The sequence below is a fragment of the Cygnus atratus genome, chromosome 3 (assembly GCF_013377495.2).
Source record: "Cygnus atratus isolate AKBS03 ecotype Queensland, Australia chromosome 3, CAtr_DNAZoo_HiC_assembly, whole genome shotgun sequence".
In the NCBI taxonomy this organism is placed as follows: Eukaryota; Metazoa; Chordata; class Aves; order Anseriformes; family Anatidae; genus Cygnus; species Cygnus atratus.
The window spans coordinates 70,630,261-70,642,512 of record NC_066364.1 but is presented as its reverse complement, the minus strand read 5'-3'; the positions used below and the strand labels follow the sequence as shown (position 1 = coordinate 70,642,512).

Here is a 12,252-nt window from a genome sequence, read left to right as displayed (position 1 = left end):
ATATTTTTACCACTACACCTGCTAAAAAGCCTGGATTTCAAAGGTTTCCAGCACAGAGTAATTCATAATCCACAGAATTGCTCTACATTTATTGTCCATTTTTTGGCATTTTCCCAATTCTAAACTTGAAGACAGTCTCATTTCTATGAATGCTAATTTGTAATGCATAGGTTAAGTACACAGAATGAGCATTTACAACATTTTTAAACAAGATTACACAAATGTTTGTATTAGACTTCTGTAAAAGTCAAAGAGTCATAGAATAGTTTGGGTTGGAAGAGACCTTTAAAGATTATCTAGTCCAGCCCCCCTGCCACAGGCAGGGACGTCTTTTACTAGAAGCATTTGTCCAAAGACCCACCCAACCTGACCTTAAGCACTTCTGGGAACGGGGCATCCACAGCCTCTTTACAAGAGGTATGAATTAGAACGTTTTCTTTCATAACACTACTAGAGTCCTAGGCAACGTGTTTGGATTTTTAAAAGGAAGTATTTTGAACATAGAAGATTGATCTTCTATTGACAGAACGTGTTAGAAACAAAAGATTGTGCTGCAGAGATTGTTTTTCCTGTGAGGGCTTAGAATATCTACATCTCATCTGTGACCTTCCTTCACATAAAAATTGTTTTACGAATTCCTTTTGTGCCTACAAAGTCTATCCTGTACTAGTCTGCTCTACAGGCTATACTAAGAATAAAAAAAAAAATCACGGGTCTAAGTAGCAGAGGGAACTGGCTGAATGTCTGACAACCAAACAACAGATCTAGGCTTTACAAGGTTCTTCCTATCATGCAGAAACAGGATGCAAAGCATTTTAAAACTTCCTTGAAATGTGATGGCTACCATCTTCTCAAGTGACAGTCTTGGACAAAGTTAAAGACAAGACTACTTTTCCTTTAAGTGAACTCCTCCAACTCTGAGATGAAACATAATGACAGTCTTGATATATAACTCAGATCTGGGTAAAGATTTTAGAAAAGCAAAAACTGCTAAGTATCTTACCTGTTTTCCCAGTTGACGTGCACAGATCGGACACGGTTCTGGATTAACTCCCCCAGTCGTTTTATCCTGAGACTGTAAAGTAGAAGAAAAACGTGTTCTGTGTTTTAATGAATAAAAGGTTATTTTATATTTATAAATATATATTAATATATATTATATTAATATAATATATATTAATATATAAAAGTTATTCTATACTTAAACGTCTAGGAAAAATGAATGCTGAGATCCTTAAAAGGTGTGCACCCTAATTGAAAAACATCACCCATGAAGAAAAGTCCAGGTTTTTTTTTTTTTTTTTTTAAGTTTCTCAAGATAATTTGTGTAAGCGCTATTCACACTGCAGTCCTCCAGATAATATCTGCAGTACAGTTTTGAAAAATCTGAGCAAAATTGAAGCTTCAAATGAGAAGCTTGCTATATTTTCTCTCAGCCTGATATTGTTGTAAAAACACTTAAATATACTTAATTATGCTTACTTAAAATTATGCTTACTTGAACACTATGATTAACACTAATATATATGGTGTTTGGTTTGACATTTTTAATATTTAAACTATAGAACTGTTTGCCCTTCTGTTTAAGTAAACAAGGTCTTGGTAGAATAGCAAGGGTACATACAGAGGTACATAAATTTACAAGCCTTCTTCTGAACATGGCCCAGTTAGTTTAATGAGTATTTTAACCATCTATATCCACTTCATAGTTTTATATTTGTGTAATTAATCAGATGGCCAAAATATAACACTTAATAAATAACTTCATGAATATGCACTAACACAGAACACCACACGAATTCAACATGTAGTGTGAACCTTTACAGGAAACGCATTTACTTGAAAATGCAAGTTTTAAATGAAATAACGGCTAGTTTCTTCACGTAAGTAGAATATATCACTTTAGTTTGGTAAAGATCAAGGAACAATAAACCTTACTTTCTCCAGATTAGTGAGATACAACAGTTGTCCTAATTTCTTTTGTAGTTGTGATTTAGCAACTGCCTTGTCATTCAGAAGTTTCACTCGATTTTGCTCTACCTATGGAAACAGTATTAAACACATGAATAAAAACAACAAAAAATACAGATGAAATGTCTGTTTTCCTATAGAGAAAAAAAGTAGCACTTTGATCTAACACTGAGTCTTCACAGGAAAAAAAGGAAAATATCTTTCTATTGAAAACATTTCTATTTGTGCAAGGAAAATAATTAAGAAGTAAAATCAACCCAGCATTTTCTGTGTTCAAGAACAGAAAATGCCTCAGAGGTGGCTCTGATTCCAAGGTACTGAAATAAGGTGTCTATTTCTTTTCTTTTTTTTTATGGCCTTTTTTTTTTTTTTTTTTAAAGTCCTTGTGGAAATTAACAATGCAGGTGAGAAATCAGGTCAACTTCATTTTCCACCAGGTTGCAAAACTGGGCAATACCAGACAGGTCCGTCAGCTATTCACCTGCTGCTGGAAAGACAGTAGTCTTTTGGAAACATGCCACTCATACAGCCAGAAGGCTGACAGAATATATCCACGTAAGTTATAAGCTCAAAAAGGCCCATCCACTACATATAAAAGTGGCGTGTTTTCTGTTTACTCCACCCAAGCTTTCTGAAATTGAAACAGAGGCGCATTATAGAACTTATACATAGATCTCTCTCTCTCTCTATATATATATATACACACACACATTTGAGGTACAGTCTCCAAACTTTATTCTTTCTGAAAAAGAACATCTCTTTATTGTCAAGTACTTCACCTCATGTGGCTCTATGATGTGGAGAACTGGTGGATTTGGTTTTGGCTCATCAGGATGACGCACCCTCAGCCGTTCTGTAGCCATTGCTAGTTCATCAATAGCAGACACGTGATCCCTTAGCACCATCCAATATTCATGAAGTAACTATAAGAAAAGCCTAAACAAATTAGTAGCAGAACTGAGTTGAGCTCCCTTTATATGAGTCCACCATACACTGTATAATATGAAAACATTTTTGAATAAGAGATAGTATTTCTTTACACTAATTCAGCCACAACAACAAATTATGAAGGAAGGCAAGATTATCCCTATACCTTTTGCTTACTTTCTTTTCCAGTCTCTTTATGAAAGAGGTGTCTCATTTCTTCTACAGCTATTATTATTACACAACTAAAAAGTCAGAAACAAAACGCCTGGCAAGACCATGCAGATGTTGAATAAGGGAAAATGATTAACCAAATTTTGAACAGTTAGCTATTATAGTACAAACACTACTTCTTGAAGGTGAAGTACGTTTTAAATAAATATTAACGGTCTTGATAAAAGAACAGACAAGCACAGGGTGAAGATTAAATCAGATTCAGATCTCTCAAGTAAAAGCAAATGCTGACTTTCTACAAAAGAAACGTCTTGGACTGGAAGTACATACAAATTGACAAATGTTATATTATTTTTAAATTACTGATAATACCACAAAATATGCCTTTCCAAACTTTCCACAATTTAATAACTGTATCAAAAAACATTCAGTGATCTTACTGAAATTCCACAACCTTTTGCAAATGCCAAAAATTACTATTTGTTTATCAAAAATGAAAAGGAGAAGTATTTGAAAGAAAACACTTGATTATATCTAAGCTATAAGATAGGATGACACCCTTGTATGCAAAAGTTCTTCCTCTATCTCCAACACTGGTATTTACTGCAAGGACACCCAGACATGCAAGGATGCATGAAGAAAGCCACATTATACTTCAGTAGTTCCCTCTGATCCAAAGAATGGCAGACTAATATTCTAGGTTACACTGCACGGCAAACAAGATCCAGGGAAAAAAAGAAAAGCATGTGAAGGGACATCTATAGCTAGCACAAGATTGAAGGTTAACTGAATTACAGAATTGACCAACATTTGATTTGCTGAGTCTTGCTACATTCTGATTTAACTAAGCAGAAAACCACATTTAATTGTATCTATGTGCTACCCTAACAGATGCAATTACAGTGCTTACTAAATTGCTTATTTGCCAGTACAGATCTTTTAGATATCCTTAAACCACATATAAACCATTTTAAATCAAATCGTGTAATAATCACCACAAAAATGTTTTGTGTAGACAAACTAATTTCAGGAGTGCAATTTTAATATTTGTTCATACACAGCTTAAATTTGCATGTATTACTTAAAATGGACCATATTTCTTTACCATCTCATTTACTGTACCTTATATTCCTTTTTCCATGCTTCAAAGAGTTCCAGAAATATGCTACCTTCTTCAGTTAGCTTAACATCCATCCGGTGAGCTTTAGCAAAGGAGAGAATAGCTTTTAGGGCACGCTCAGTTTCACTGGTTGCCCACAGTCCTCTACTTGTGGTGGGCAAACGGTCATCAACTAGCCCTTCTTCATCTTCTATCATCTCTTCAAATATAGCCATTTGGCCTTTAACACTTAAAAATAAAACCAACAACATATCACTGATTTAGAATTCCACATCAGTTTCTACTATTCATCATATATTTCAACCTTCTAATATTTGATTAAAAGGAAAGACCAAACTAAACAAATACAGACAGATATTTTGCTACTTGGTTTCAAATCACTGTACAGGCCGTTTCGTCAGCTCAAAATCATTAACAGCTTTTTGTAAGACGCTTATGCATCTTAATTATCTTTCAGTAGTTAATGATTCTAGAATATCACATTCAATTAAAAAAATGCAACTCTGATTTCTTTAATCAGCAAGAGTTACAGTCAAATTCTGATGCAAAATATAATGCTATGCATTGCACTGCTTAAGAATAGTGCAGCTTCCCAGATACCTTCTTAATAATGAAAGCCGATTCAGAAAACACCCTGTTTCCTAATGATTCCAATGATCCTAACAGAGCTCCCACTAGGGAAGATATTCCAAATGTTTTCTCAAGTGACATTAAGATTTTCAAATCTAGCTTTGACGCTGTAAGGGATATGAGATAGAAGTCAAGAAGGATTCAGAGGACTGTAATCTATGCCTCACTACTGTTCACTACATATATTCCTTTCACTCCATGGATTGGTGCAACCTTTCCTTCAGATCACAGCTGCATTCAGGTCTGAAGTCTCCTCCCTCATTGTGGCTTTAGTCAAATTGTGTTACTTTGAGTTATACAGAATAATTTTAAAAAGTATCAGCGAAAGGGTATGGCATTACACCATGTATTTATACATGCTTTCTGAACACTTCAACACTTCACACATACTGCCAATTATAGCAGCCTGAGAAAGAGTGGCATGTAGTTGTTCTTTGTACACGACTTTTTCAAATGAATTTTACATAGAAAATTTAACCTCATGAAATTGCTATCAAGACCCCAAGCAAGAAGTTGTTGCAATTTGTTCACAAAGTATTTCAGAGAACTTTAAGTACAAAATACAAAACACTCCAACTTTCACTTTTCTTTTTGAAGTGAAAAATTTATATAGCTATGAACTTACGTATGAGAAAAGAGTTTCGACTCATATTCTGTGAACAGCTCATCAGCCTTACAAAAGACACAGCTGCAATATAGGAGATTGAAAACAAAAGTACTCAGAATTTGATCAGAAACCACAATAATTCCTGTAATTCTCAATTCCAATATATAAAAAAACTACACAAAGTCCTCAAAAAGGGCAGTTTAAGTCTTATATGTACATGCGATATAATATCTGACAGCAAAAGGTTTCATAAGCATAAAATAATTCTATCATTCTATAAAGTTCTTCACCGACTGGGTGGTCAGGCACTGGGACAGGCTCCACAGGGAAGTGGTCACAGCACCAAGCCAGTCATTGCTCAAGCAGCATCTGGACAATGCCCTTAAGACATACAGTTTAACTCTTAGGTTGTCTTGTGCTTGAGATAGAACTTGGACTTGATGATCCTCATGGGTCCCTTCCAATTCAGGATATTCTACAGCTCTACAATTCTATAAAAATGAAGGTCATGATTCTAACAACTGAACCTGTATTGTCTGTGTACATAAAAACACAAATCTGAGAACAAAATTAAGACCATAATCTCTTCTCTTATTTTGAATAAAGGAAAAATTGTGTAATACATCCCTAAAATATATTTCAGATTTTCCAGACATACTTGTTAAGTGGAAGTCTAACAGGTCGCAAGTGGCAGATAGTGGCAGCCTCAATAACCTGCTTTGAGGGAGGGCCTTCTAAGTTTTTCACTGCTTCTCTTACAATCTTCTGAAACTTCTTCACTTCATCCAGCTGGGTTGTGAGCAGGTATTGAAGGCCTCTGCAGTCACGGAATCTGATTTGAAGAAAAAGGGAAAAAATAGCACACTGATTCATCAAATCCAAATTTAATTCAGTATTTTGAAGAAGAGAAATAATAATATAGGAAAACATATGAAGTTCATATCACAAACAAATGCTTATTACTACTAAACGTAACGCTAACTGTTCAGAATCATTCCATTGTACCCCTGGGATGATGCCTGGCATTTGTAGAATAGAAAGAGACTTTCCAAGACTTGAGATGTGACCAAATATTAATAACCAATACTAACCAGCAACATGCTGGTCCACAATACAAATCTACCAAACATAAGCAATTACACACAATTAGTCTCATTTGCATCTGTTGGCCAACAAATTGACTGTCAATGCACCTGTACAATTCACAGCAGACTCATGCATCCATCATATAAAATGCACTGCCTATGAATTTTAACTTTGTAGGCTAAGTAGTTATTAAAAATGGACATGAGCCAACTATTTTCCTAAATCCCAGCTGTCTGTCTTAATTAGACTGGGGACATGAGGACCAGTCAAGTACTTCGTATATTGTGTTTTTTTTCCTACGGGCACAGGTCTTTTACTGAGAGTGCACTGTTTATACAGGGTCTGGTATTCATATGCAAGACAGCATTTTATAAGACTGTGCTTCTACACCACAAGGAGAGTTTGATTCAAAACATGCCTTTTCGAAAGTGAGAAGAGAAGGGCACAGGTTTATCAACACTACTGAAGCTTGGCTTTTAAAACGACCTAGTTAAGCAATACATATTTTAAACTAAAATAGATGAGTTTGCCTAACCAGGTAGCCTGAAAATACACATGTATTGCAATTACAAGTTTGTAAAACTCTCACATTATCCCCTGGATTAACCATCTCTAATACTCAAAGACAGTTTACCACTTGTTGCTTCCACCACTGATTGTTAGAAAGGGCTAGACACTTTATCAAGTTTTTATGGCACATGCTAAAATAAATTAAATAGGAAATTAAGTTCTTTCTCTCCCTGAGAGAGCAGGGCTTGCTCACCCTTAAAATACAATCGCTCAGAGGAGAACTTACTGCTTTCTATGTTTATCTATATCTAATGTGAATGGACAGAGAAGACCAAGCCAAACTCTGCTTAAAGGCACATGGTGGAAGGACAACAGAGAACAGACACAAGATGCAACAGAGGAAACACTAACTGTACAGAAGGATATTTATTTTTCATTGAGTGGGTCAAATACTAGAACAGGCTTCACAAAGAGGCTGTGGCATCTCCCTCCTTGGAGGTATTCTAAATATAACAAGACAAATTCCTGGGCAACTTAATCAATCTAAGTCCCTGAGCATGGGTCTCGATTTGTGAGCAAGAGCTTGTGCTAAGTGACTTCTAGCTGTCCCTCCAAATCATTATACTGTAATAGCACACAAAAAATGGAATTGTTACATCAAAGTATCACACTAATACTAGTAACTTCTTGATCTCATTTTCCATATTAGAAATTCCATTCAAAACAAGTACAGTAAAGAGTAGCTATTAAGACCATTTGTTTGCATAACATGAACCTGTAAAGCACTGCTTCATACATTTAGAATTAAGCAGTACTGCTGTTTGAAATGAAAGCAACACAAAATTCTTTGCTCTAAAGACAGTGATGCTATTTTATGTTGTTACACAAGGACTTTCTGATATAGTCTGTCCACTTCCCTTTTCTGAGAGTAATTTTCTTTTAGAGGTTACCCAATTTTAACGTAATAAACTTGGGATCTTTCTCAACGAGCAGTTGCTACAAAACTCTAAAACAACAGTAGATAATACAAAGGAATGCTTTAAAGAATGCTTGTCTAAGAGAGAACTAATTCTCCTACTTTTCTTTGCAAGTCTTCTATCTAGTTCTGATTTTTTGGACTGTTTTTGAAACTTATTTGCAGCCCAGATGTTCTGAAGCACAAGTGCCTGCTATTAAGCTGCAGCTGTTAGCACAAACTGATTGGAAGACTTGAAAAGACTTAACTGTATTCATTAGCCTATTTTAGCTAGTCTCTTACTTCTCTGCCATGGAGAGTTTACTTGTCTGCTGTTTGTAGTTGCTGGTTATTTCATTCTGCACACGTTGAACAAGTTCCTCATCAATGGCATACTGTATTGCAGTCTGGATGACATCCAACCACCAAGGAGAACCAGAATGTATCTGTATGCAAAAGAACAGATTTATCTATGAACATTCAACAATCAATAAGTTTGATCTTTGTGGCAGAGGCTTATTCGGCTCTCTAGGCCACACTTAACACAGACTGGTAAATTCCATGGAAAGCAAGCAGAAGATGAGCATATGCTTAGAAAATATCCCTTTGAGTACATGGATTGAGAAATTTTGTACAACCCCATCTACTTCCACATCTTGAAACTGCTTCAGTAGAGTCAGGTTTTCTTAGGCCGTCTACACAGAATACCCACGTAAAGATATGATCAATTCAAAGTGTGCTCTCTAAAAGAGAAAAGTAAAAGAGGAAAGGACCATTTCAAAGAAAGCAAGTACTCTGTGAAATTAAGAACAACACTGAAGTGAGCTTATAATTTTTAAAGGTGAAAATACATGAAAGATTACTTCTTTACGTGCTGCATGACCCCATTTCTGCATTAGTTCTTTACTATTTTAACAAGCAGCATTTCACTTCAGGTGTTCCTTAATTTGTTTGGTTTGTACCTTCCCAAGAAACGTGAATTGTCACCTTGACTAAATGTAATTGAGCCTTACACACAATGACTAAATGCATGTCAAAAAAGAACAGTTCCTTTAGAAGTAACTGAAATATTATCTGATACACCACAGAAACGTTTCAAGGCCAAAACCTCTAACTTACTGACTTAAACTATATGTGAAACAGTTAACATAAGAATCAAGCACAGTGCTAAAATTTACTAGAACCATTTCGCCATTACTATGTGCTTCTCTTTTTAGTCGTCTGTTCATTGAGCACTGTGAATCTCTTTGTGCAGGGAACACAGTATATTTGCGGGCTCTGTGTGTATGCATGAATATGCATATACTGCCCAAGTCCCATTTCAAACAGGCCTTCAAAGAACTATTAGAGATAACAGGTAGCTGGAGATCTGGATAAAAAAAGTGAACATAGAATTAAAAAAAACACAAAAACAAACAGACCAAGTATGTAAGAGGTACCTGCCTTTCTCTGGAGCTCCCGAATGGTCTGGAAAACTGGCTGTAAAGCCTGATGGGCTTCTGCAACTTCTGCATTCGATTTACTCATATAATGCTGTCGAAGTTGTTCTGCCTGTACGGAAGTGAGAGTTTAAATTATGTACAACTCTTATTTATGAGGTATAGTTGAAAATGCAACATCTCAGCTATCATAATGCTTTAGAATGGCTAGCTACCTGAGTGCTACTCACCTTTGTTCTTAAGCAATACTTAAACTTAATTTTTCCCTCTAGAATCTACAATTTATTAGTAAGCCCCCCCAAAACATTCAAAGACAAATTATTACATGATGTTAACCATGCGATTTTGCTTTTGGACAGGCCCAAATAACACACTAGAAATACAACACATGATAAAAGGAACTGGAATGCCACATAATCCTTACTTCTCTGTACATCGAAATACATTCTGTTGAAGCTAAACAATAAAAAGATCCTAAAACAATCTGAGAACCACACAATTGAATTTTACTTCACCTACATATAGAATTTATCCATAAAATACCAAGAAAGGTTTACGTTGTATTATATTTGTGGGCATCAGATCTATTTTTTTCCCAATAAAAATTACTCCTGAGAGTGAAAACCATTTGTGACATGCAGGTGTCTCTGATATAAACTGTACCACATTATTTGATATTTTAAAAACTGATCAACAGAAATCTTGTTTCTTACTGTTAACACATACACACACATCTTTTACCATTACAATCTGATATCACTAGATACCTTTTCTTAGTGTATTTTAATGGTGTGTTTAAATCGTTTCTTCTGTTTGCTACTATCAAAACAATTATATTATTGCTACAGATGGAAGTTAGTTACCAGAAACAGACAGGACTCACATGTATTTGAATGAGCCGCTTGCAAAAGATTGCTATAAAAAACAATCTCTGCTTTATACTTGTAAGCAAAAGACACATTTTCCAATCCTTCTCTTCACATCAATGTCAGGAAAACATGATAAAGTTGAGTTTTAAGGCAATCAAAAAATGAGCACAATTTCTATTAAGTTGCTAGGAAATTCTAGAAAAATTTCTATTTACTAACCTGAAAGGAAATGCACATAGTTAACTTGAAAGCTCTGGTTAGAGAAAAATATTAAAGGATAAAAAATAAAAAGATGCTCTTTAAAATGTATTTATATAAAAATGAACAAGATTTACCTCTTCTGCAAGTCGGCTATCACGCAAAGTTGGAGGAATTCCTGTGTGCTTTGCCAACAATTCCATCAAATTGTGTGTAGAATGAAGTCTCTAAACATACCAAAAAAAGGTCAGCGGTAGTCATGAAAAAAATACATTGCAATAACTGTGACAGGAAAAGCTTAATCAGCAATGAAATCTTATGGCAAGAAATTAGTACTCAATTAAAGTGAGTTGTCTTTTTTTTTTTTTTTTTTTTACCCCTACGTTAATCTGAAAGCATATAATAATAAATGTTTTCATCATTTTACTGAGGTGGGAAGTGAAACAGGTTAAAAAGACCATCAACACCTCTTACCAAATCATCAGGCAAGTCTTAAGATTCTGTTCAGTACTCACCCTCTTAACTAAAACTGCCCTTGACTATTACGTAAAACAAGTTACTTATTTTATAGCACATTCTTTCGTAAATCTTTCAGAACATTATATGGAGAAGTCACTTAGCCTACTGAAGCAAAAGAAAATAATGCAAAAAACCCATCTCCTGAAAGCTTCAACCATTTTTCTTTTTTTTTTTTTTTTTTTTTTTTTTTTTTACTTTTCTGAAATAAAAGGTGACTGAATAAAACAACCTTTTTGTTTACTTTTCAGGGAAAAAAACCAACAACTTCATTACTTCAAAGCAACTCTACTCTTCTTATTCTAGGCTCGCCCTATGTATCCCAAACCAGACTACTAATATTATGCTGCCTGCATATTCCATGAATGTACTTTAATAACCTCCACAATCATGATCTTGTGCCCTTCTCACCTCCTTGACTCACTCCACCATTGCCCTATCAATACTTCAGCCAATAAAGACCACTAACCCGCAGTGGCTTGCCATTTTCTTAAAGAGTCAAAGCTACACAACTGGGAAGCATTCAACAGAAGTAGTTTTATTACACAAAGTCAATATTAGGCAGTGCACATTTTGAGAAAAACATTTACTTCACATACCATTCAGTAAAACAGCTTCATTAACAACGTTGTCACAAGTAGCTTAACAAGTTTATGCTGATAGAGATATGCTAACTGAAAAACGTTCCAATTTCACAAACAAGGAATATCAAAGCAGCACAATGGAGGCATCAAATGACCACATACAAGATTAGCAATCAAAGAGTAACTTAATGGAACAAGCAAAGTAAAGAAATATACAGATAATTTCTTATTTATCTGTCATTATCATTTTAAATATCTTGTTAAGATGAAAAGAATCCTGGTCAATTTAAAACTGAAAATTCTTGAAATAGCTGTTACACAGTTGTTTATTTACCAGGAAAATATATTCATTCTTTTATATAGCATTCAAAATATATCCATACTTTTCCTGAAAAAAATACTTTTTTTTTCGTGTTTTAATGCTATTTGAGATCATTTACAGTGCAATGATTTTATTATTCTCTATCACTTGGCACATTAATATCACTCCTATTGCCATCCCAGCATCCTGTATTTGCACTACTCTGCAAAATAATACCGTTCATGTGAGCAGTCACAGTCACATACACAAGCCTAGAAAGTCAGCTTGTTAAGTTTATTACAGAACAGCAGGTGGAGATCATACACTGCTTCTGGGATATCGTTATGACTGAGAAGCAAAAGCTTTTT

The 12,252-nt window shown here is 34.9% G+C and overlaps 1 protein-coding gene across 1 annotated transcript in view; it reads right to left on the bottom strand.

Moving 5' to 3' along the window:
• SHPRH (SNF2 histone linker PHD RING helicase) overlaps positions 1 to 12,252 on the bottom strand; it is a 43,299-nt gene that overhangs the window by 12,053 nt on the left and 18,994 nt on the right. The window contains exons 17-25 of the mRNA XM_035538295.2: positions 10,621 to 10,710; positions 9,421 to 9,528; positions 8,281 to 8,423; positions 6,085 to 6,258; positions 5,445 to 5,507; positions 4,192 to 4,417; positions 2,751 to 2,894; positions 1,939 to 2,040; positions 1,004 to 1,075 (exon numbers count right to left, since the gene is read on the bottom strand). Of these exons, the coding sequence (XP_035394188.1) occupies positions 1,004 to 1,075; positions 1,939 to 2,040; positions 2,751 to 2,894; positions 4,192 to 4,417; positions 5,445 to 5,507; positions 6,085 to 6,258; positions 8,281 to 8,423; positions 9,421 to 9,528; positions 10,621 to 10,710 (1,122 nt within the window). The remainder of the gene's footprint in view (positions 1 to 1,003; positions 1,076 to 1,938; positions 2,041 to 2,750; positions 2,895 to 4,191; positions 4,418 to 5,444; positions 5,508 to 6,084; positions 6,259 to 8,280; positions 8,424 to 9,420; positions 9,529 to 10,620; positions 10,711 to 12,252) is intronic.